At 43.7% G+C, this 25,101-nt stretch overlaps 1 protein-coding gene across 2 annotated transcripts in view; it reads right to left on the bottom strand.

The window, feature by feature from the left end:
• Window positions 1-1,081: 1,081 nt before the first annotated feature.
• pgap1 (post-GPI attachment to proteins inositol deacylase 1) overlaps window positions 1,082-25,101 on the bottom strand; it is a 184,058-nt gene continuing 160,038 nt past the window's right edge. For both annotated transcript variants that reach the window (XM_085985823.1, XM_085985822.1), the window contains 4 exons: window positions 18,628-18,678; window positions 14,815-15,068; window positions 9,175-9,279; window positions 1,082-4,674 (listed from right to left, as the gene is read on the bottom strand). In XM_085985823.1, coding sequence (XP_085841949.1) covers window positions 4,536-4,674; window positions 9,175-9,279; window positions 14,815-15,068; window positions 18,628-18,678 — 549 coding nt within the window. In that variant the 3' untranslated portion in view covers window positions 1,082-4,535. The remainder of the gene's footprint in view (window positions 4,675-9,174; window positions 9,280-14,814; window positions 15,069-18,627; window positions 18,679-25,101) is intronic.

Raw genomic sequence — 25,101 nt, 5'->3', positions numbered from 1 at the left:
CCCAGTCTGTCCAAATCGCTCTGGAGCTTCCTGGTCTCTTCCTCTGAGCCCACCCCCCCTCCTAGTTTAGTGTCGTCTGCAAATTTGGAAATGCTGCATCCGACTCCCTGATCCAGGTCATTAATGTAAATTGTGAACAGCTGGGGGCCCAGGACAGATCCCTGTGGTACCCCACTTGTTACTGCCTGCCATTCAGAAAATGAGCCGTTTATTCCAACTCTCTGTTTTCTATCTGACAGCCAGTTCCCTATCCACGCCAAAACTTTCCCCTTTATCCCATGAGCCTCAATTTTCCATGCTAATCTTTTATGTGGGACCTTATCGAAGGCCTTTTGGAAGTCCAGGTACACCACATCTACTGGCTCTCCCCCATCTATTCTACCAGTTACTCCCTCAAAAAATTCCAATAGATTAGTCAAGCACGATTTACCCTTTGTAAATCCATGTTGACTCTGTCCTATCCTGTCCCCATTTGCTAAGTGCTCCGCTATTTCATCCTTAATGATGGACTCCAGCATTTTGCCCACAACTGATGTAAGGCTTACAGGTCTGTAATTACCTGCTTTTTCCCTACCCCCCTTTTTGAATAGTGGGGTAACGTTAGCTACCCTCCAATCCATCGGCACTGTTCCCGAGTCTAATGAATTCTGAAAAATCATCCTTAGTGCATCCGCTATCTCTAGGGCCACCTCCTTCAGTACCCTAGGATGCATGTTATCAGGCCCTGGGGATTTGTCCACCTTCAATCCCTTTAGCTTCCTTAACACCATATCCTTAGAGATATTGATTTGCGTCAGTTCCTCCTTTGCCAATGTCCCTATTTTTCCCGATATCCCAGGGAGGTTTTTTGTGTCTTCCTTCGTAAAGACTGACCCAAAGTATGCATTTAGTTGATCTGCCATTTCCTTATTTCCCATTATATATTCCCCCGTATCAGTTCACCAACTCAATGGATCATCGTCAGGAAACTATACAGGATTGAAGGTTTCAGGAATGTTGATTGCAAGCGCTGAACATTAAGAAACAAGTCGCTCTTATTTGCAATTCAATTATAAAATGAAACAGTACAAAATACACTGCATCATTTAATGTCTTTTAATTAGGTTTAATTCTTAAAAATTACATTACTGATTTTTTGGTTAAATATTTACTACTACCACAACTGATTGTCCGCACACAAACTAGTTCACAGTTAGAAACTGTACATCATTAGATTGTATAAACATTGCAAATGTTACTGATACAATTTTGTTCCAAAATCAACATAGTTTACATCACTAAATAGATTACAAAAATGTTTGCATCACACATGTCTCACAAATATCCTTTCAAAATGATTAGATCACAGAGAACTGGTTCCACTGTAAAATTTGTGTCTCAATAAGTCACAACAGTGATATTACGGTCAAAGCACATGTAAACTTATGCACTGACTTTAAAACCCGCAGATGTTTGGTCACTTGATTTACTGATACTTTGGTGCAAGTGTCAGCTACAGGTTGCAATGACAACAGGGTCCCTATATTCCCCAAGTTGGACATCGATGTAAAAATGGGTAGAAAATCATGTGACAATGGCTTTACCTTTCATCTAAATATGAAGCTGCCATTTTCTAAATATGGGTTGTGCATTAAAAATTGAAAAGTTTTATAATGAGCTTGTGCTAGTCATTCTAGGAACTGTCCTCAGTAGGAATTCACTAAGAAGTTAGCAGAATATACTCGGTTGATTTTGGAAAAAAAAATCAAAATCAATTAAAAACGTAGGGAGGATGTAGTGGAACAGTAGGCTAGGGTACGATCATGCAACAAGTCATTAGACGTGCCTACAAACCTGAGATTCTCAGCATAATGAGTTCCCAATCAGACCTGTAAATAGAGCACTATTGGATTCAACTTGATGAAACCATGAAATTCCCCTGTCCAATTTACTGGAACCTAATGTTGGATTCAAGTAATTTCAATGGTACAGTAATGATGCTCTGTTTCTAGATGTCTTTAGCATTCTTTGTAAATACCTGTAGTATTAACGAAATGTGCACACGGTGTCAAATGACACTTAGTAGTAGAATATTAACACTACTCCAATCTTTGTTTTAATTCTTTTAATAGATCTATAGCTTTGATGCCTTAATTATTTTCCAGATGTCTCAATATTAGCTGTCAACTGGACATGTGATTATATGGTTAGAGATAACACTGCAGAAGAGGGGAAGAGGGAGTCAATGTGTGTCTGTACCTTGAGTGCTTACTGAGAAGGACTGGTGGAGCCTGAGAGCAGGCTACTGCCCATCCTCTTCCCTAAAGGTAAATGAAGGGCTCAACACAGGCAAGAAAATTCTTGGAAAAAAGACACCCTAATTTTTAAGAATGTTTTGTAGAGCATGATATCTAAACTGAAAACATTCAATTAATTAAAAAAAGAACTTTCAAAACTGTCAAGGTACACATTTGTTAAATTGATACTTTTTTTGTATGTCACCAATATTTTACTTTTCCTCCTGTTCTGGAGGATAAGATTGCAAATATTACATTCCCAAAATCTACCTGGCATGCTTGCTTCCTAAGCACAGGGGTGCGAGGGCAAAGATAATTTGGCTTTATTTTGCATAAAGTACCTAGTAGTTTTCGATCCAGGAGAAGATCGGCCAATTTTATAGTGTTATCAACTGTCCAAAACTATCTAAAGCCACTTCAAGCAATATTCCCTTGTTTTAAAATACCTCGGCCCTGAAATTATGTCATTGGATAGTAGCATACTAAAGCTAAATTCAGTCATTTGAAATTTTTCCGTCTGTTATTTTAGTGCATGCATTAAAATGTTTTGTGGCGGAACCACTGAATGGCTCTGGCTAACTGTACATAATTCTCTTTAACGATGTTCTAACACCAGCCTAAACCTGTACCATTGTGTTAGGCATTACTGTGTTTTGTATATAGAGTTTGCATGTACGGGGCGTGGCCCCTTTAAGAGCGCGGGAAAACGCGGGCAACGCGATGACGTCACGTCGTAAACGCGATGACGTCACGTCGCAAACCACGGGGCTGCTCAGCCAGTCCTCGTGGCATCTCCGTTGAGTAAAGACCTGTTTCATTGTTCTCCTGTGTCGATCTCAGTTATTCGTAGGAATTCGTCAATTCCTACAGTTTAATGATTTCATTAAAATAGTAGAAAGAAGAATTTCAGACGAACACTTTATGCCTTTGCATGCTAGAATCCCATGGTATAATTTTACAGCCCTGTTTTATCGCTTTGCATTCTCACCCTTTGGAATTCCTGTACTGCTGTCTCCTACTGCCATTTCCTTCTTCGAGCAAGGACAGTTTAGTTTACGGAATTCCCTGTAGCTAAAGTAGTCTGACCATCATTCTTCCACCTAATATATATACCATTGAGAGGCTTAGCTAAAATCTGGAATAGCTTGACTGTGAGGGGAGTCGAAGTTTGCGGGCTGGGGTTTCAGTTGTACAGTGTACAGCTCAAGGTACAAGCTTCCTGCAGTCAAGATTCCCTTAAGTTCTAAAAACAGAAAATTCTGGAAACACTCAGCAGGTCAGGCAGCATCTGTGGAGAGAGAAACAGCTTTCCGGACTCAACAATTTCAGATCATAACCACTGCTCCCACTTTTTCCAGACAGCAGTAGCTGGTAATGATTCTGCTGTTGCCATTTACACCTCCTCTAAACCCATCTTTTGTTTCTTCACTTGTCCCATTACCATCTCCTTTTGCCTTGCACCATCATTCATTCCTTTTGTCATTTTATCACTCTGGCCTTCCCCCCCATCACAGACCTTCCCTTTTGTTCTTTCCTCTCCTCTTCCCCTTTCCCTACCTCTGTACTTACTTAAAACGTGTTACATCTCTAACCTTTGCCAGTTCTGATGAAAGGTCATTGATCTGAAACGTTACCTCTGCTTCTCTCTCCCCACAGATGCTGCCTGACCTGCTGAGTATTTCCAGCATTTTCCATTTTTATTTCAGATTTTCAGCATCTGCAGTATTTTGCCTTTGTTCTCTTAAGCTCTTTATACTCAGGCAAGTTGAAGATAGAATCCTAAAAATTCAAAACCACCTTTTGGATCTCTTAAGCTGAAATTATTATTATAGGCAACCGTAACATATTCAAGTCTCTTTGGAGATGTCTGAACGTGATCAAAGGTGTTATGTATAAAAGCCCTGAAATGGTCAGTTTAAAAAAAAGGCTACCACACAAGGCAATTAGCAATGTGCCTAGAGAGCAATCTAATTCAGAGCATCATCCTGACTTAAAGATATAATACTCTGGATTTTTCATTTATAGCAAGAACATTAAAATCTTACAGAATTGTACATAAAGTATTATCTTTTCAAATTTTCCAAATACTGGGAAATTTTAACAGGTTACATCACGTAGCAATTCAGCAAAGGCATGCCAATAATGACTAAACACAATTATGTAGCACCATTACATTTAAAAAAAATACAAAACATACATTTTGTGAGATGCTGCATGTGTAATGAATTGAATTGGCAAGTCATCATGGTGCATGGTCATTTATACCAGGGAACAAAGTGCATGTAAAACTAATGAAAGTGTAACAAAGTAAGGAACCCTGTACAAGTGCACTAGTCCGAAGGCCGCCATGGCAATGGCCAAGAGGAGCTGCAGTCTTGCTGTGTGTTTCAGTAGCTTGCTAACATGAAAAATAAAATCGATCATTAGCTACACAGAGAATTAAACATCTACTTGTATTTGCATCCAAGGTAAAGGCACTTGCATTTTATTACTGTATCAAATAAAGTTTCAAAGTGCAACTACAGACAATAGGACTTGATTTTATAAAATTAACCCACAATAACCGAAGAGAGGAAACATGATGTAAAATGACTGGTAGTGTTGCAAATAGGTTTGGAGATGACAAGTTATTTTTGGCTATGTTGACAGGTGCACAATATGTAATGTTGAAAGCAGGGGAAGCTGGCAATGTTCTACTTGAGTTCAAATTCAATGACCCACTGCTACCTGACTGAATGACGAGAGCTAGGGCTGTCTGGAAATAGCCTCCGACTCATCACTTCAGCGAAGGTTCAAGTAGGAAGATAGAGAGAGGAGACAATATTAACCAGGGAATTATTGGTGGAAAAACTAACCCAGGCATGGGTTCTTCCCAAGATTCTTCATACATTCAGAGCTGTCTGATGGCTTTGAGCACAACTGACTGACTTTTCATGTGAGAACACAACTGGACAGCAATTCAAGCTGTACTCTTCTTTCAAACCCAGTCTGCACTGGCAGAGGTCTCTAAGCAGCCAATGATGCACGGTGTGGTGGTATAAAACCAGCGCAAATTGTATTTACAAATTGGGAAACTTAAAACCTTGAAATGCTTGGGGAAGAAAAATCTGTTATTCTACAGCTATAAAATGTGACTGTTCCTCATCACTGCAACATATCAAGGAGTCTACTGTTGGACTGAGACTGATGGTCTACTTTAGATCAGAATTAGATAGGACTCTTATTAATTATTAAAGATTTAAAAATTAAAATGTTATCCTTTTGTAATGATCGATACTTGATAAAAAGGTACTTGTGCTGAGAAGAGATATATTAACTACCCTGTAGGACTTTCTTCATTCTTTGAATGATATTCATTGTCCAAACACTACAGAAATAAAGCTTAGCTTTATTAGTTAAACCATATACAGTACTATGACATTACAGATAGGTGGTGTCGTACGTGATCGCCTACTTCTGTGCTGTATAATTAGACCTGCTCCATGGTGCCAGCTCATTTTGACCAACTGATCTCTAACTCTCACCCTATAAAAATCTGTGCAAGACTTATGGGGTGGGACTGTGGTCTGCAGAAGATGCATATCATTCACAGTATCCTCCACACAGCATTGAAGCACACAAAAGTATCATCCAAGAGGGAGGGAGACTTCTGCAGAGGTTCTGTAACTCCAGCTGCCAGCTCGATCTGCCAAAGGTGTGTTGTGTGCTGAGTTAAATCTAGATAGCAAAGTTAAGCAAATGTGTAAGAACTGCTCCATGTGGTAGCTTTGAAAATGCTATCAATGGGAATTTGATGGAGAGATGCCCAAAAAGTGAAATGACTTTTAGCCTGCAACCCCCTTGAGCTTTTCTCTGAAAGGTGATAGCCATACACTAATGCTTGATTCGATGTGGGTTTTTTACACCATAGGAAACCATTACCTATCTATACTTTTAAAATGCCTCCGTAAGAGAACTCTGAAAATTTACATCGTGGAAACAACATTCCAGTTCCAACAGTGGAGGAAATAATGAGGTAACTTCTTTACCCAAATGAAACTGACAAGTGACTTCAGGTAAAACTCCACGTCAGTTTTAAGGGCCGCCTGTTCAGCATATCAATCAAATAGAAGATGATCTATGATAAGGACTTGCAGTTAATTAACTCAGAGCCAAAACGAATGCAAGGATTGATAAAGAAACAGAGAAACAACGGAGAAGGAGGGTTAATTAGAGTGGGTTCATTAGAGTCAAATCAGTTACAGAAAAATAACTGAAGAAAAGGAAAGAAAGATTGGAGTATGAGGGAGAAAAAAAGACAAAGGAAAAGAAAGACATTTTTATTTAAAATTTGACATTTAAAAAATCTCTAACAACAGTTGAGTACATGTAGGAATGAGATTGAACAGTTTAAATTGTTCCCTTTCTGGCCCAGAGAGGTTGATTGGCAATGCATTAACAATGATCACATCGTTAAAAGGGTACTTGCACGCTTAATTACCAGACTTAACTTTCTGTGGCGAGTCTCGTGGGCAATTAATGTGCAAGTCCAGCAAGTTCATAAAAATAATGGGGAGGCTAAGGGTGAGATACCATTTGAACAAAGCAAATGGCAGAGCGACGTAAATCGGCCAGCAAGTCCTGGAGATTCGCAACTCAAGCATATCTCTTAATCCCCTGAAATTGCTGGTTGATTTATGCAATAACGGCATGTGTTGTTAACATGGTGTTATTTTTCCAGCAAAATCAGGTCCAATATGACATGGGAGTAGAAGACAAATACAGCAGACACTAATTTACATCACCACAATGGCATTTTCATGTGCATTGAAGGCTCATTTTCCAAGAATTAATCAAGCTAGGTTTAACTCTTACAATGTGTGGAATCGAATATATAAACAAAGCCATTGTCTCAAAAAAAAATCAGTACAATACTTGGCTGAAATCAATATTGCTTGCTTACTTGCAAATGGCCTATGATACCAGACTCATATCACATGAATGTTCGAAATACTCAGCAGGCCAGGCAGCATCCGTGGAGAGAGAAACATTAACGTTTCAGGTCTGGGACCCTTAATCAGAACTGGAAAAAGCTGGAAATGTAACATATTAAGCAGGTGCAGAGACAGGGCCAGGGGGGGGGGGGGGGGTGGTTGTTTAGGAGGGGAGGAAGGAATTGAAAGAACATACTGTGAAAATGTTGCAAATGTCCTCACCTTTCACCCCACCAGCCTCCACATTCAACGGACAACAATTTCAGATAATAATCCCTGCCCCCATTTTTCATGCTGTATGATTTTGCCATTCCCATTTGCAACATTTTCACAGTATGTTCTTTCAATTCCTTCCTCCTCTCCGAAACGCCCCCACCCGTCTCTGCACCTGCTTAATATGTTACATTTCCAGCTTTTTCCAGTTCTGATGAAGGGTCCCAGACCTGAAACGTTAACTCTGCTTCTCTCTCCACGGATGCGGCCTGGCCTGCTGAGAGTTTCCAGCATTTCTGTTGTTATTTTAGATTTCCAGCATCCACAGTATTTTGCTATTGTATCACATGAATGTCCTCTGCTTTTACAAAGAAGCTTCATCAGCAGTCAGACAGTGATGACAAAATGCAGATCAAATAAAAGTAATGAAAATAAAGCCATTTTAATTTGGTTCAAATGTTCCTTGATGATCAATTATTTTCTTTTAGATCACTAAAAAGAGTTACTATCATCGTGGAGCAACCAGAGTTGAGACGCAGTATTTGAAAAGGTTTTGTTTAAAACACTACTTGCATAAGAGGTCCAGAATTACCCGGCAACATTGCATATTAGCTTATTTTGAATTGTCAACAACAACAACTTGCATTTAAATAGCACCTTTAACATAGTAAAACGTCCCAAGACGCTTCACAGGATCGTTATACAACAAAATTTGACATCGAGCCACATAAGGAGATATTAGGGCAGATGGTCAATGAGGTGGGATTTAAGGAGCATCTTAAAAGGGGAGAGAGGTGCGGAGAGGTTTAAGGAGGGAATTCTAGAGCTTGGGGCCTCAGCAGCTGAAGGCACGGTCGCCAATGGTGGAGCGAAGAATATCAGGGATGCTCAAGAGGGCAGAATTAGAGGAGCGCAGATAGCTCGGGGATATCTGGAATTCCCTGCCTAAACCTCTCCCCCCTCTCTTTCCTCCTTTAAGATGCACCTTAAAACCTACCTCTAACCAAGCTTTTGGTCACCTGCCCTAATTTCTCCTTATGTGGTTTGGTGTCAAATGTTTTGCCGTATAATACTCCTGTGAAGCGCCTTGGGACGTTTTACTACATTAAAAGGTGCTATATAAATACAAATTGTTGTTGTGGGGCTGCAGGGGATTACAGAGATAGGAAGGGGTGAGGCCATGGAGGGATTTGAAGACAGGAATGGCAATTTTAACATCGAGGCATTGCTTAACTGGAATAATGCATAATTCTGTCTCTCACCAAAGCCTTTCCCACTATTCTCTGAATGGCTTAATTTTAGTATTTTGCAGGATAAAAATGAAAAATGGCCTTTTATGTTCACAATTGTGTTTTTAGTGAGGAGTCAACAGGTAATAATTACAACATCCACGTGATTTGATCGCCTATCACTCTACTGTAGTATTAAACTGAGAAATTGGTTCTGAAAGATGAATTATGGAAAGGAAATAACTCCAATAGTGTGTTAACAACAACTCCTGTTAGAAGCTGTTAGGTAGCTGTCTTTACACTTCCATGCCAGTGCCTAGCTGTCAAATTTAATATGTTCACATTTTTCAACGAGTTGCACAGGGGATGTTATCCTCCATCAAAATATTCAATGAATGGCAAGAAACCACTATAAGATCAGTATGAAACCCACAATGTATTTTGCTAACAAGTTATAGAAATACAAAAGCAACATAAATATACCTTCTCTTAACCAAAGTTGAATGCGAATTAACGAGAACTCCCATTGTCAACACAAGGATAATTGCAACAAAACCACAAGGGTCAGGATCAAGCCTTCTGGCATACCTGTTTAATGAAACAAAAATATTATACTACGTACTAATATTTGAGAACAGGGACAAAGAAAAAAACTGACAAACCAAACTGATAAATCCACTGCAAACTGAAAGAGTGGCTGAGTAATTAGATTTCATTTTCCATCTTAGCCATACAATTGCTCTTATGTACATAACTGACCTTCCAGCAAATAACACTTAATTGTCATTAATAGGAGGTAAAGACATATGCATTAAGTTATATTTTCATAAAGGAAACAGTATGGTTTTAGATCTATATAAGTCTGGTACTTAACAAATGTAGGTTTACAGCATGTTTTTCCTTCTTCCATTATATTTTTAACTTCTTGAAAAAGGCCAATTTTTTTTCTAAATATAAAAATGAGTCAGTTTGGTAAATTAAGAAGAATAGCATAATATGGATCCCGGTGGCAGAGTGTGTTTATAGAGATGACAGAGTGATCCGATCACACTACAGGTAAAGCAATTTGAGTTAAATCCTCTTACATGGTGAAACCTTGATACATCAATGCCTAGCTGTCAAGTTTAAATGATATACTTCATACTGTACTTATGTGTCAGATAGTGGGTGATGATGGAGTGTTACTGATTTGTTGCTTGATGAAAAGAGTGGTCAGTAATTTCATTCTAATACATAAAAACATTGTATTATATCCCAGTAAAAGAGTGCACTTCTTAGTGCTTCCCTCTACTCTGGTCAGTTGACTCTTTTAGAATTTAGGTTCAGCGCTTTAATATTTTACAGTACCCATTCATCTTGTCACGTAACTTCAAGCATGGCTGTACTCACTGAACCATGGGTGAGGAATCCCAGTTTTGATTTTAATTTTTATCACCATCTTTCATTAGGGAGCACAGTGGGAGTCTTAAGGCAATACTTGATGTCTGCAGTGATATAATTATATACTGAGTGCGATGGTCACAGATGAGTAGAACTATTTGACTGCGCTGTATGGATCCAAGCGATGTAAACAATGCCCTCTTCACAGGCTTTCCACCTCAACCAGCTGGTAATGTGGGAATGTGTATGTAACATTTGCATATTGAATTATCATTGGCCCGCAGGCATCTGTAAGGAATACCTATTATATTCACATGTGATCATATGCTGAGTTGTCATTGGCCTGCAGACATCTGTAAGGGCTGCTATTGTTTTGGAGGACCCAGGGTCCTGACTCCATCTTGTCCACACGGTGCTGTATTGATTGAGAAAGCTTACAGACCTGATGCTTCATTAAAAGAGTTTAAACTGTAATACTCCGTTGTCCTGCAATTTATTATTTTTGTACAATGTGTGCAAAACAAGACATGGTGTCAGAACAGGGATTTGAAATGGACATCGTTGGAGCTCCCTTACCTCGAATGAATTGGGAATCTTTGAACTTACCTAGAGAATGGAGCAAGTTCAAGCAACACGTGGAGTTGATGTTTTCGGGTCCACTGAAAAGCAAAGGGGAGGAAGAAAGATGCAGCTACCTACTCCTGTGGATCGAAGAAAAAGGGAGAGACATTTTTAACACATGGTCTCTCACTGCGGATGAAGCAAAGGTACTGAAAAGTTATTTTGACCGTTTTGAAGCATATGTGATGCCCAAGGCAAATACGATATTCGCTAGGTACAAGTTTCAGGAGAAAGTACAAGGAGCTAGTGAGTCGTTTGAACAGTTCGTGACTGAGTTAAAACTGCTGGTAAAAGACTGTGCATATGCAGATAAAGATGAGCTGGTCAGAGACCGCATCGTGTTTGGAATACATTCAGCTGAAGTGAGAGAGAAACGTTTGAATGTTGGGTCCGGGCTAACGCTGGACAAAGCTATGGACATAGCTAGATCGCACGAGATAGCCCAAGCACAGTTGAAAACCATAACCGGCGCCACGAACAGCTCAAATGAACAGACAGTGCACGCAGTTAATAGATACACACCAAAGAACACCGCCCAGAGAGCGTGTTTCAGAACAGAAAGAACAGAGTTCTAAAAATGGGCGACAGACATAAAACGCTTCAAAAACTGTGGATATTGTGGAAACAACTGGCATGGAGAAAAGGTGCAATGCCCCACCAAAGGAAGGCAATGTACTAAATGTGGTAAACGGAACCACTTTGCTAAAGTTTGCAAGACTGTTTTCGGAAAAGCAGTACACACAGTGAGTGACAGCCAAATGCCAGATAGAGAGCCAAATGCAGAGGAACTGTTTATTGATTCGGTGTCACAGAAAAAACAGATTTCAGAGACTGAGCAAGCCTATGCCGATATTGAGATAGGAAAACAGGGCACAGAGCTTAAGTTTAAACTAGACACTGGATCTCAGGTTAATGTAATTTCTCTGAGTGAGTATCACAGCTTGAAGGATGAGTGTGAGCTACAGCCCACCTCACGCAGACTGACCGGCTATGGGGGTGAGCAGCTCATTGTAAAAGGCACATGCATGATGAAATGCAAGTTCAAAGAAAGCGACATGATGTTGAACTTTTACATTGTTGACACTCAAGCACCTCCAGTGCTAGGTCTAAAGGCATGTTTAGACATGGACCTCGTCAAGCTAGTGCTATCATTGACAGCACCAGTTGAGAAGAAGACAGTCATGGAGGAGTTTGCTGACGTTTTCAAAGGAATCGGACTATTTCCAGGTGGATGCACTATTCACCTTGACCCAGCAGCAACCCCTGTGGTTTGCCCACCGAGAAGGATATCCCTTGCTCTACGTAGTCGCCTGAAGGAGGAGCTGCAGAGCATGGAGAATACAGAAATCATCGTCCGGGAAACAGAGCCGACAGAGTGGGTCAACGCGTTAGTAGTGGTTGAGAAACCACGTACAGGCAAGCTCAGAGTCTGTCTCGACCCCAGAGATTTGAACAAGGCTATCAAACGCCCTCACTACCCTCTACCAATGCTAGATGACATCACACCCAAGCTAGTGGGAGCACGTTACTTCAGTGTAATGGACGCACGATCAGGATACTGGAATATCAAGCTCACGGACGAGTCATCTAAGCTAACAACGTTCAACACACCATTTGGACGCTACCGATTTCTGCGTTTATCATTTGGTCTTATCTCAGCTCAGGATGAATTCCAGCGGAAGATCGACGAAACCTATGAAGGCCTCGACGGAGAAGTCGCAATCGTAGACGACATCCTCATCTATGGCAGGAATAGAGAGGAACATGACAGGAACCTCCGTGCGATACTACAAAGATCACGGGAGAAAGGCATCCGGCTCAACCCCGAGAAAAGCATAATCGGATCCACCGAGATCAGTTATTTCGGGCATCGCCTCTCAACTGATGGCATTAAGCCGGATCCAGAGAAAATCTCCGCCATCACGAAGATGGAGCTGCTGAAGAACCGTGCAGAGCTGGAGACAGTACTAGGCATGGTTAACTACTTAGCCAAGTTTGCCCTGAGCCTCTCCGAAATCAACGCACCCATGCGTCAGTTGCTCAAACAATCCAATGAGTTCCTGTGGGACAAACAACATGACACAGCATTTCAGAAAATGAAAGACCTAATCACCAGAGAACCAGGACCAGTTCCTGCCTACTTCGACCCCAACAAAGAGCTCAGACTACAAGTGGACGCGTCAAAGTACGGACTAGGCGCAGTATTACTGCAAGAAGGAAAGCCCATCGGTTACGCTTCCAGATCTCTCTCAGATAGTGAAATCAACTATGCTCAAATCGAGAAAGAGCTATATGCAATTCTGTTTGGATGTAAGCATTTCCACCAGTACGTCTATGGCTGACAAGTCATTGTGGAATCCGACCACAAGCCCCTCGAGTCAATTATGAGGAAACCACTCGCCGCAGCCCCACCAAGGCTACAGAGAATGATCCTTCAGCTGCAGAAGTACGACTTCACAATCATTCACCGTCCAGGCAAAGACATTCCTGTCGCAGACATGCTCTCCAGAAAGTCTCTTAGCTACCAGGACAGCAGCCTCAGTGAAGGCATGGATGTGCAGGTGCACATGGTGTACAACAGCTTACCTGTGAGTGACTCAAAACTGAAGAAGATCCGAGCAGGAACAGAGAAAGATGCACAACTCACACTGCTGAGCAAAGTCATACATGAAGGATGGCCTGAGGAAAGGAGGAAATGCCCTCAGAGCATATCTGAATTCTGGAACCACAGAGACGAACTGTCACAAATCAACGGAATAGTCTTCAAAGGGGAGAAAAATCATCATCCCTACCAGTCTCAGAAGAGATGTTGACAAAAATTCATGCTGGACATATGGGCATGGAAAAATGCAAACAAAGAGCACGTAACATTATGTTTTGGCCCGGAATGTGCAAACACATTGAGGATATTGTCGGAAAATGTTCCATTTGTCTAGAACGCCGCCCATCAAATGTCGAAGAGCCCATGATACCTCACCGTATCTCAGACAGGCCCTGGCAGGTCGTCGGTTGCAAGCAAGTGCATGCAAAACGTGTACAGAGACAGCAACACCAAAAGAGATACTATGACAGGTCAGCTAGAATACTGCCGCCACTGCACAATGTAGAATCCGTCAGAATCCAGGAGCATGGCTACTGGAAGCCTGCAGTCGTCATCCAGCCAGCTGACACCGAATGATCGTATCACATCCGCACCCCAGAAGGACAGGTGTACCGCCGCAATCGCAGGCACCTCCTGAACACCAAGGAACAACACCGTCATTCCGATGAGAGGTCAAGCCTAGAGTTATCCTTGACTTGTGAACTGCCAAAGGGTGTAGGCGGATCGCTGCCCTAAAAAAAAAACTGTACATCGTTATTGAAACGTTGAGATGTTTTCAGTGCTTGTTAAATGCTGAGTTTACTTATATGTTGATGCTACTGAGAACATTATGTAGAAGGTTCAAAAGTAATGCATAACATTTTTCTTTTAAAAGGGGATGTAACATTTGCATATTGAATTATCATTGGCCCGCAGGCATCTGTAAGGAATACCTATTATATTCACGTGATCATATGCTGAGTTGTCATTGGCCTGCAGGCATCTGTAAGGACTGCTATTGTTTTGGAGGACCCAGGGTCCTGACTCCATCTTGTCCACACGGTGCTGTATTGATTGAGAAAGCTTACCGACCTGATGCTTCATTAAAAGAGTTTAAACTGTAATACTCCGTTGTCCTGCAATTTATTATTTTTGTACAATGTGTGCAAAACAAGACAGTGTAGAATGTAATTTTCTCCACAATCGCTGTTTTGTGCCCAAGCATTAAGAGTCACAAACCAAGTACAGCTGTACATGCAGTGTCACAGTGCATGTTGCTTCCCCCTGGAAATGGAATTCCCCCTTAAAAAAAACCTAACTCATTATTAGACTGCCTTCTCACATCAGCATTAATGCACGACTCACTTCGGTTTTAAATCCAATCCAAGTTAGTCAGTTCAGCTTAAAATGTACCGGTAGCGATGCAGTAATTTCGACAGATTGTACTCATAAACCTTTTAGCCCCTAATGCTAAATAATTTTGTAACATGAAGGGTAAACATTCTCGACAGTTGCTCAAATTGCTGGCAAAAAGATCTTACCTGAGATTCTTTAACCAGTAAATAAATGAAGGTGCAGTAAATAGAATAATCCAGTTCAATAAATGTAAGATTGTAATATGAATCTGAAGAGTATCCACTGCATCAGCAACATCTGAAACTGAAAGCAGCTTATGGCTATCTGGGCACAGCTGTTCCGGTTCTTTTGGGAGACTATCTGTGGTTCCAGACTTGCCTCCTTCTTCCTTTGCACTGGAAGCTATTGCAGCTTTCTTCATAGTCTCCTGTGTTGGTACCTGCAAAATAGAACTTTTGCTTATTAGATTTTATTTTAAAACAAGGCCAGAAATATTGTACAAGGAAATATAATAAAAACATTCAACATAAAAGCTGATCAGTTGCTGAGAGGTTTGACTTAAATTTCAGTAAATCTGAATTTGTTGCATAACTGTAAAGATGAATTCAGAGCAGCAATCCAAACTAACAAAAAGAGTATTCATTTTCAATATTGAAATGCAATGTTTCATTTTTGCTTGTTAAAGCTAGTAACATGCTAGAATTATTACATGGGGGTTAGCTGCGGGTCCAAGTGATGTAATCCAGGGTGTTCTGAGGATTTACCATTCTTGGCATATAACTTTGGAATCACCACTTTTGGTGATTTCTCTAGTTGCATATTTCATTGCAATTGGAAGTGTATCTTTAAATCCCTTGATTGCAAGAGTACATAAAGTCCAAGTGTGCGAAATATGGTGCAGTCTTTCTTTTAAATTAGAGGTGTATTACATTTGGGGGAGGGGGGGAAACAAACATTTCCCACAGTACTATTTTTTTTAAAGAAAGCTTACAGCGAATGTCTCCTCTCAGAATAGATATTTTGCATTAATTTGGTGCAACAGCAACTTCATGAAGGCCGATCCTGTCAGCAACCACAGGGATAAACCGGTGAGGCATCTGTTCTTGCTGCGATTATCTACCTCATGATTTAAAAAAAGTCAATGACCATCTAAAAAACTTCTACATTTATTGTTTCCAAATTTTTGCCCAACTAATTTCCCTTGCAGGCCGCAAGCTGCCATAAATTCTCCTTTAACAAGAACGGGATGGAACGCAAACTTTACTTCATGGCTGTCATCAAAACTGCCCTGTGAGCAGTGACAACCCTGCACAATTCAGTATAAATTAATTATCATCCCTTTCTCCCCAAACTTACTGCAAGGTGCTTCCAGGTGAGAAATAAGAGAACTAAGGTAAATGAGTCTAAAGGTGCATTTACACTGCAGCTACCGGTCAAATTCTAGTAACACTGCTTGGTTCCGGTCCTGTTTGAGGAGAAAATTTTACATATGCGTGGATACACACCTGGTCAGAGAATCCCTGCTTTCCAAACATTTAAAATAAGGTTAGACAAAGTGCTCACGCCGTTCAACGGATATCCCCACAGCATTTTGGAAAGCACATTTGACTTCATGCAATGTCAGACTGAAGCAGTGCGAGATCACCCATCCAGGGAGCCTCACTCAGCTTCATTCCAGAGTCAGGTTGGGCTCTAACAAAATATTATAAGGTAAACAAAAGTGATCTTCATAGTAGTCAGAATTCAGTGTTGTGCTAAAGCTTTTCAATAAACACAATGTGCCAGTGAATTTGACTTTTTTTTTCAACCAGACTTCAAAGTAGTGGACCATAATTTCTGCTTTCAAACAATTGGTATTTAACAGCTACATTAAACTTTGGTTAAAATAAGTTACTTGGCCGCAGTTTCCATGAATATGTGTGTATAATATTGTTAATATTCGTTAAAGCGGATCTAGTAAACAACTGGGTGCAGCAATGGATTAGCATCTTGTCCTTTCATTTCTGGAAGCTGAGTTTGAATCCAGCCTGACTGATAGGAAGCAAGGCTCCTTCTGCCAGCTGTAAGGATCTCATGTGAAATGAATGTGGGCAGTATTGACCCAGGTTCCTGCAGGTATTAGCTGACATCACAAATCTGCCCATATTCTGGTACAAATTGGCTTTAAATTAGCAGCACCACTCAGAAATGTCAAAGAAAAATGTCATGAGCATGAGCGTAGGTGGGATGTTCTTCTGAGGCTGAATTTAAGGCAGTTCCGAATCTTCCTGTGCTATATCTGAACTGTCAGTGGATGTCAAAAGGGGAAAAAGATTCCATTCCTCAGCACTGACATTGCTTATCTTGATGAACATGAAACTTTAAGAAATTCATATGGAAATTTTGAATTTTTGGTCTGTATTTACAAGTTTTAATTTTTAACATGTTATTTTAAAAGCCAGCTCAATAAATCTCAAAACTTGTGCTTTTTTTTCCTGATGTGATACCGCTGAAGCACTATGAATTACAGCAGGTATAAGTTGACAAAGTATATTGATGTGTTAATGCACTCCATTACAAAATGAAGAGATGAAGTTTCTCTCTCATGTCCCCAGCATTTTTGAGTCCTTGATCTCAGTTGGGAGAAGCGAGTGCATCACGTGCGAGGAGAAAATACGAAACGGTGATGATCAGAAGAAATAATTTTCAAAAGAAGAACTTGAAATGGGTACATGTAAAATGCTGCAGAATGGTTTACACTTGACAGAGGCCGACAGATTTAATGGGGGTAATTTTCACTGTCACTGTTTGGCGGTAAACCAGCAGAGTGGATCATCCACCCATTGTAGAATTCACTATTTTCATTTCCATCGAATAAAAATGAAAATCGGGCGGGTTCTACAACTGTTGGGCGATCTGCTCCATCAGTTTATTGCCCAAGTGATGAAGGTGAAAGTTGCCAACCCTGTCCCTGTCCCTTCCTACAGCCAGATTCAAGATTTTCCCCAATCCCAGTTACATGCAACAACATCCGGTCCCTTTTCCTTAACTGATTGAGGATGACAACACATTTCATTTCCATTCGAAAGTCAAAAACTGTATCTAATCAGTGTTATTTCTAGGACAAATCTGTATAAAGGGATCAAAACTTAGCAATTATACAATGAAGAAAAAACAAATTCAGGTCAAAATGAGCATTTTCTGCCTTGAGGTGGAGAGCAAGATTAAACAAGTGCACAGGTTAAGGAAGCGATGTAATTGACTTAAAATTGACTTAGCATCTTCCATTGATGTGACTCTTACATTTATTCCAGAACAAGGCCTGTTCTCCGAATTAACAAGAGTGCAATCCAAGTAATAATGCAGAGCTTTTTGTTATTCAACACTAAGGTCAATTGGAATTATGGAGACCCAACAAAACCTGACTCAAGTTTGTTCAGTTTCTGAAAGGTGAAAATATGAATTTTCATTCACTTATTCCTTCCCTGTTCCTATTAAATGCTAGTATTTCAGAGTATGTGCATCTTACAGTTGGTAACTTAAGATAATTCTTTTAAATTTAATACATTTTCAAAATTCTTAAGCATTCTGGCAACATTAAAGTACGGCAATATAAATTACAATACTGAAAAAGTAAAGCAATTCTATATTCTGGATTTGTTCTTTAATTATACACAGAACAAGCGCACCAATAAATAATCTGGCGTCTTAACAAAAAGAGAACTAATTTATTGCAACTAATTGCAGGATCTAATAAGCTGGTGCAAGGGTTGTTACACACAGGTGTTTTGTCAATGAGTTATCTCAGTCAGGCTGTAAAACAACTACAATAAAAATCATTAGGCAAGTCCTCACCACCTACTGTAGTATATTTTCAAGAACAGCGCAGGGAGAGGCCTTGAAAGCAGGTGACCAGACATTTGTTTTTGGCCAGGGAATGGTGGAATCATCCCGTATAAAGACAATGCATACAGACTATACATTAACACAAGTAAAATACCAATAAAAATCAGCCGTACCAAATTAAGAATGCCTTTCATTGTTTGCACTGAAGATTGCAGGCTTAGGACCTAGGAGAAAACGCAAGTTAATTAATTAGGTATTCAGTTATAACTAAAATTTTGATATCTACAAATACTTGATACAATACTTAAGTAAAATTGTTTAATTTAGAATACTTACATATAAAAATCTTAAATATACAGTTTAAATTTAAATTTATGGCAATGGCTGAAACTAGTCACGTAACAAGATACTTAAAATAATACTGGCATTTATGTAGTGTATTATTATGTTGAAAGATCTCAAAGTTTTTACCCAATGAATTATTTTTGGAACACATTAACCATCACGTTCGCAGAATATGGCAGCAATGGTCCGTGAACAGTAATGAGATGTGTGGCTATTTAATCTGCATTTAGTGGTATTGGCCGAGGGAAAACGTTAGCTAGAGCACTGGAAGAACTGCATGCTTTTCTTCAAATGATGTCCTTTACTGGTCAACTCTGTTCTCTTCCACTTGAGTGAGCTGGGTGCCTCTTGGGAGGGCTCCCACAATCGTCTAAAGCAATGCAACAACATTGTTGTATACAGAAACCAACAGAGAAAAAGGCAAAAGAACAAAGGAAGGAGACATTCTCTGCCGGAACCTGTTGTTGGAGTCGCTAGAAATCAACAGGCTCTGAGACTTTTGTTGCAGCAAAGGCAAAACGCGTGTTACTTTATTCACTCTCCATGAGGACTGAGGTTCTCAGCCTCGTTGCAGGGCTATGACATCATCACGCTACCAAAGCATGATGTCACCACGCTACCGACTCTCTTAAAGGGACCCTGCCCCGATAACCCAACCAAGTACGTACATATAACAACATTGGCTATACATAGTGAATTGTGTTCAGGTACATATAACCACATTGGCTATACATTGTGAATTGTGTTATTGTCCCTATGTGGTCTCCGCCACATACGTCCCCCCAGAATTCACTAGCACTGGCAATGTCAGTCGTTGGGGGGGGGGGGGGGGGGGGGCCGGCCGGATCACACGGTCGGAACGGCTCCTCAATTCCGGGGCGGGGACCGGGGGGTTTGTCGGAGGGACCTTGGGCGCTCGGTGGTGGACTGAGGGTGCAGAAACCGGAGGTCGGTCCCGCCTCGGGGGCTGTGCCAACTCAACGGGTCGGTCCAGATCCAGGTGGGCCAGCTTAAGACGGTCCACAGAAATGCAGTCCGGCTTACCGCCGACATCCACTACATAGGGTGGCTGAAGAGGTCCCCGGTGGACGTCGTGGCGGATGAAAACGTACTCCGCCGCACGAAGGTTGAGCGGAACGTGGGACTGCGGGAGACCGTGCTGAGACGTGGGCACCAGCGCGAAAACCTTGGCGTTGTCCAGAAGGTCAGACCGCTGACAGGCAGACGAGGGCTGGAGGTCCTCCTTGGGGGCGGTCCCGAGTCCCAGCATGACCCACGGGAGTCTGTCGCTCCAACTGTCGTCCCGGAGGCTGGCCCGGAGCGCGGCCTTCATGGAGCGATGAAACCGTTCGCACAGTCCGTTAGCCTGAGGGTGGTATGCTGTGGTGCGCTGGAGTCTCAACCCGAGGCCTCGGGCGACAGCGTTCCAGAGCTCCGTGAACTGGGGCCCCCGCTTGGAGGAAATGTCAGACGGGGCGCCGAAACGGGCGACCCAAGTGCTGATGAACGCCCGAGCCACATCGGCGGACGTCGTTGAAGACAGCGGGATGGCTTCCAGCCATCAGGTGGTTCTGTCGACCATTGTGAGGAGGTGGGTGAACCCGCGGGAGGGCGGCAGGGGCCCCACCAGGTCCACGTTAACATGGTCGAACCGCCTCTCGGACACCGCGAAAGGCGCCAATGGGGCCATAGTATGGCGATGCACTTTCGAGCGTTGGCATACCACGCTGATGCTGGCCCAGTCGTGAACGTCCTTCCTGAGCCCGTGCCAGACGAACTTAGCCGCCACCAGCTTCTGTGACGGCTTCCTGCCCGGGTGGGAAAGATTATGGACGGCGTCGAAAACTTGCAGTCTCCACCCGTCGGGCACGACGGGACGTGGCTGCCCAACGGAGACGTCGCACAGTGTGGTGCCGGCATCGTCAAATGCGACGTCCGCTAGTTGAAGGCCCGTGACCACCGTCCTGTAGGCCTGGACATCCGGGTCGGAGGCCTGGTCGGCCGCCATGCGGGTGTAGTCGATGCCGAGGTGTACGGCGCTGGTGACGGCTCGGGAGAGACAGTTGGCGACGGGGTTGTCTTTCCCAGCCACATGCTGGGTGTCCGTTGTAAACTCTGAGATGAAGGCCAGCTGGCGTTGCTGAAGGGCCGACCACGGCTCGGAAGCTTTGGCCATGGCGAAGGTCAACGGTTTGTGGTCCACGAACGCTGTGAACGGGCGAGCCTCCAGTAGGAAACAGAAGTGTTGGACGGCGAGGTAGAGGCCGAGAAGCTCGCGATCGAAGGTGCTGTACTTCCGCTCGTTGGGGCGGAGATGCCGGCTGAAGGCGGCGAGCGGCTGCCATTGACCCACTGTTCGTGGACGGCGCCGACCGCATCGTCTGAGGCGTCGGTGGCGAGAGCGATCGGCGCATCAGGTAACGGATGCGCCAGCATGGTCGCGTTAGCCAGGGCCCTTTTCGTGTCCGTGAAAGAATTGGCCATCTCCTCAGACCAGTCGACGGCGAGCTTGTTGGGCTTGCCTTTGAGGGCCTCGTAAAGGGGCTGCATAAGCTGGGCTGCTCGGGGGGACGAAGCGATGGTAAAAGTTCACCATGCCCAAAAACTCCTGCAGGGCCTTCACGGTGAGGGTTCGTGGGAAGTCCATCATGGCCTCCACTTTCGATGGCAGTGGCACCGCCCCGTCCTTCGTGACGCGGTGCCCGAGAAAGTCGCTCGAGGACAGCCCGAACTGGCACTTGGCCGGGTTGACGATTAGGCCGTGCTGGCTGAGGCGTTGGAAGAGAGTCCGAAGGTGCGACACATGCTCCATCCTGGAGGCGCTGGCGATGAGGATGTCGTCCAGGTATACGAACAGGAATGTCAGGTCCCGTAACACGGTGTCCATTAGGCGTTGAAAAGCCTGGGCGGCGTTTTTGAGGCCGAATGGCATGCGGAGGAATTCGAACAGCCCGAACGGGGTGATCACCGCGGTTTTCGGGACATCCTGTGGCCGGACAGGGACCTGGTGGTAACCCCAGACAAGGTCCACTTTCGAGAATACCACTTTCCCGGCCAGGCGGGCAGAAAAGTCCTGGATGTGTGGAATCGGGTAGCGGTCGGGGGTCGTAGCATCGTTGAGGCGCCGGTAATCGCCGCATGGGCGCCACCCAGTTTTGGAGCGATGTGGCGGGGCGAGGCCCACAGACTGTTCGACTAGCGGATCATGCCGAGGCGCTCCATGGTGTAGAACTCTGCTTTAGCGATGGCGAGTTTCCCCGGGTCGAGGCGCCGAGCGCGAGCGTAGACGGGCGGACCGGTGGTCGAGATGTGGTGTTTGGTGGTGGCGGACGAGAACGTGGGCTTTGTGAGGTCCGGGAACTCGGCGAGGAGGCGGGAAAACTCGTCGGAGGCCGAGTGTGTGCTGGACAACTTCGTCGTGCTGGACCCGCTGAGGGAACACGGGAGCGAGCTGAAAGTCTCAGCGTTGATGAGATGTCGGTTCTTGACGTCCACCAAAAGGCCACTGGCGCAGAGGAAGTCAGCGCCGAGAAGGGGGGTGGACACTTTTGCCGTGACAAAGTCCCAGGTGAACCGCTGCCCGCCAAAACAAAGTGCCACGCTCTGTTTCCCGAAGGTGCGGATGGAACTGCCGTTGGCGGCTTAGAGGACAGGGCCGTGGTTCCCCCCTTGCATGTCTATGGTTAACACGGGCAGGACGCTCACCTGGGCAAAGAAAACGACGTCCGGAGTCGGTGTCTGTAATAAATAACAAACTGCCTCAACGGCCGACGGCCATAGCAGCCGACGAGTGGTCTTTCGTTTGTTTCAACGCGGGAAAACTGCACGGGGGCCGGCACTTCCTGGCTTTGGGGCCGAACTGCGCGTGGTAGAAGCAAAGGCTTGGGGGCTGCCACCGTTGGGCTGTATCGGTGGGGGCAGGGCTCCGCGTGGCCGCGCAGTACTGTTGCCTGGCAGAGAAAAATTTGTCGGCCTCCTTGGCCAGGTCGCGGAAATCAGTAATGGAAGAGTTGGCTAAAGACGACCGTACCGGACCTGGCAGCTGTTGAAGGAACAGTTCCTTGAAGAGGAAGCACGGCCTGCGTGTGCCCAGGAGGGCCAGCATGTGGTCCATCAGCTCCAAGGTCTTGGAGTCGCCAAGCCCGGGTAGAGCGAGAAGCCGGCGTGCGCGCTCAGCTTCAGCGAGTCCAAAAGTTTCTAAGAGGTGCGTTTTCAGCGTTTCGAATTTGTTGAGCTCCGGGGGGTTCTCGAGCAGGCTCATGACTCTGGCTGCGGTAGAGCTGCCGAGAGCAGAGACGACGTAGTAGTACCTCATGTCGTCCGCGGTGATGTCCCGGAGTGCAAATTGAGCCTCGGCCTGGGCGAACCAAGCAACAACCTGTCATTCCCAAAACTCGGGTAATTTGATGGAAACGGCGTTCGTCGCCATTTCGGATGCGGTCTTTGGAATCGTCCAAAAGAGCAGCGGGGTCACCAATGTTGGAGTCGCTAGAAATCACCAGGCTCTGAGACTTTTGTTGCAGCAAAGGCAAAACGCGTGTTACTTTATTCACTCTCCATGAGGACTGAGGTTCTCAGCCTCGTTGCAGGGCTATGACATCATCACGCTGCCGACGCATGACGTCATCATGCTACCGGCCAACCAAGTACGTACATATAACAACATTGGCTATACATAGTGAATTGTGTTATTGTCCCTATGTGGTCTCCGCCACACTGTGGTATTTTAAAGGCACGCTAATAAAAAATGTTAAATAAAAGATGCAGCACTTCATCGCTCGTCAAACCAAAATCCTTGGTGCTGCATAAAGAAGCAGCAGAGATCAGGTAACTTGAAAAGGGCAGTGGAAGATATAAAAACGTGAGCACCTGGCTGAGGAAAAGTAAAAGGGAGAAGCAAATTACAAAGGGGGGGACTGTTAAAGGGGAACATTCAAGTGATACGAAATTAAAAGGCTAGCAACTGAGAGAAGTTAATTTAAAAGGAGAACCCGAGTGAAACAAAATTAACAGAAGAACCAGAGAGAACCTAATTTAAAAGGGAACGCCCGAGGGAAACAAATTAAAAGAGGAGCACCAAGAAAAACAAACTGAAAATAATGATGCTGCCTTTATAATAACTGGGACCATCTTTTGGGCAAAGACTGGTACAGGGGAGAAAGTTTGCATCTATACAAATGGAAACAACAAGAAAAGCGAGCAATATTAAGACAGTTAAAAAGATTAATTTAAACTAGGTCGGCGGGAAAGGAGAGTTGGGATGAAATTGGATCCCAGACGAGAGTGATTGTCGAGCGGAACGTAGCATTCAGGCAAACGTGGACACAAAGACAGAGAGACATACAAGCAACAGATGCCAGAAACAGGCAAACATTGAGTGGCCAAGAAAAAGGAGGAAAATCCAAGATAAAATGCAGTTTTATGAATGCTTGGAAGATTTAAAATATGATGCTGGAACTAGCCGCTGTTTTGACAATAAGGAAATAAGGGCCTAGAAATTCGACATCGCTAAAAACCTGCTGGTGCCATCGGCCGCCGAAATTGATGGCGCTGGCAGGACCGGTAAATTGGCGCTGGTGGCTAATTAGCATTACCCCAGCGCTAAACTCACTGTGCAAGGCCGTTTTGGTAGCATTCATCCCAGCAGGAGGCCCAATGTAGCCTGATCATATCATCATTGCAGCAAGAACAGCCTTCTCTTAAACCAAGGCTGTCATTTCAGAAAGCAGTTCTGTCCCTTAAAGGGGAACTGCCTTCTGAAATGAAAAAAATAAAAATCATGTAAAAATAGGCATTTTTTTTAGTCCTTACAGCTTAACTGCCTTCTGAAAAAAATTAACATTAAAAAGAATTCCCAAATGGGAGTCTTCAACTCTTAAAGCTGAATTGCCTTCCACCCAAAAAGAAATGGGAAAAGTGCTTCGGCACTAACACAAATGACTCAGCAAGCCAGGGAAGGGGCACCCAGGGTCTCACACACAGCACTCCAGCTTTGTGCAGGGGGTCAACACTGCAAGAGAGGTCCTCTACCCATAGGGGCCAGGAGGCCCTCCAGAAAGGATGTGGGACCAGATCACCGAGGCAGTCACTGCCAGCAGTGTCGCCCGCACCACCTAGATCCAGTGACCAAAGAAGCATCATGACCTCAGACCAGTGGTCAAGGTCAGTGAATGCATCTTCAAAAGCTGTCTCTTACCAACTGAACCACTAGCCTCACACACTGCTCAATGCACAACTCCCCCCCACCATAATCACTCACCTACCAACAATCTGTACCAAACACGAAGCACACCTCCCATTCC

Source organism: Somniosus microcephalus, chromosome 4 (assembly GCF_052327205.1).
Source record: "Somniosus microcephalus isolate GS21.2 chromosome 4, FLI_Smic_1.0, whole genome shotgun sequence".
NCBI classification, from domain to species: domain Eukaryota; kingdom Metazoa; phylum Chordata; class Chondrichthyes; order Squaliformes; family Somniosidae; genus Somniosus; species Somniosus microcephalus.
Note: the sequence above shows the minus strand (reverse complement) of the source record. Positions and strands in the feature narration are given on the sequence as shown.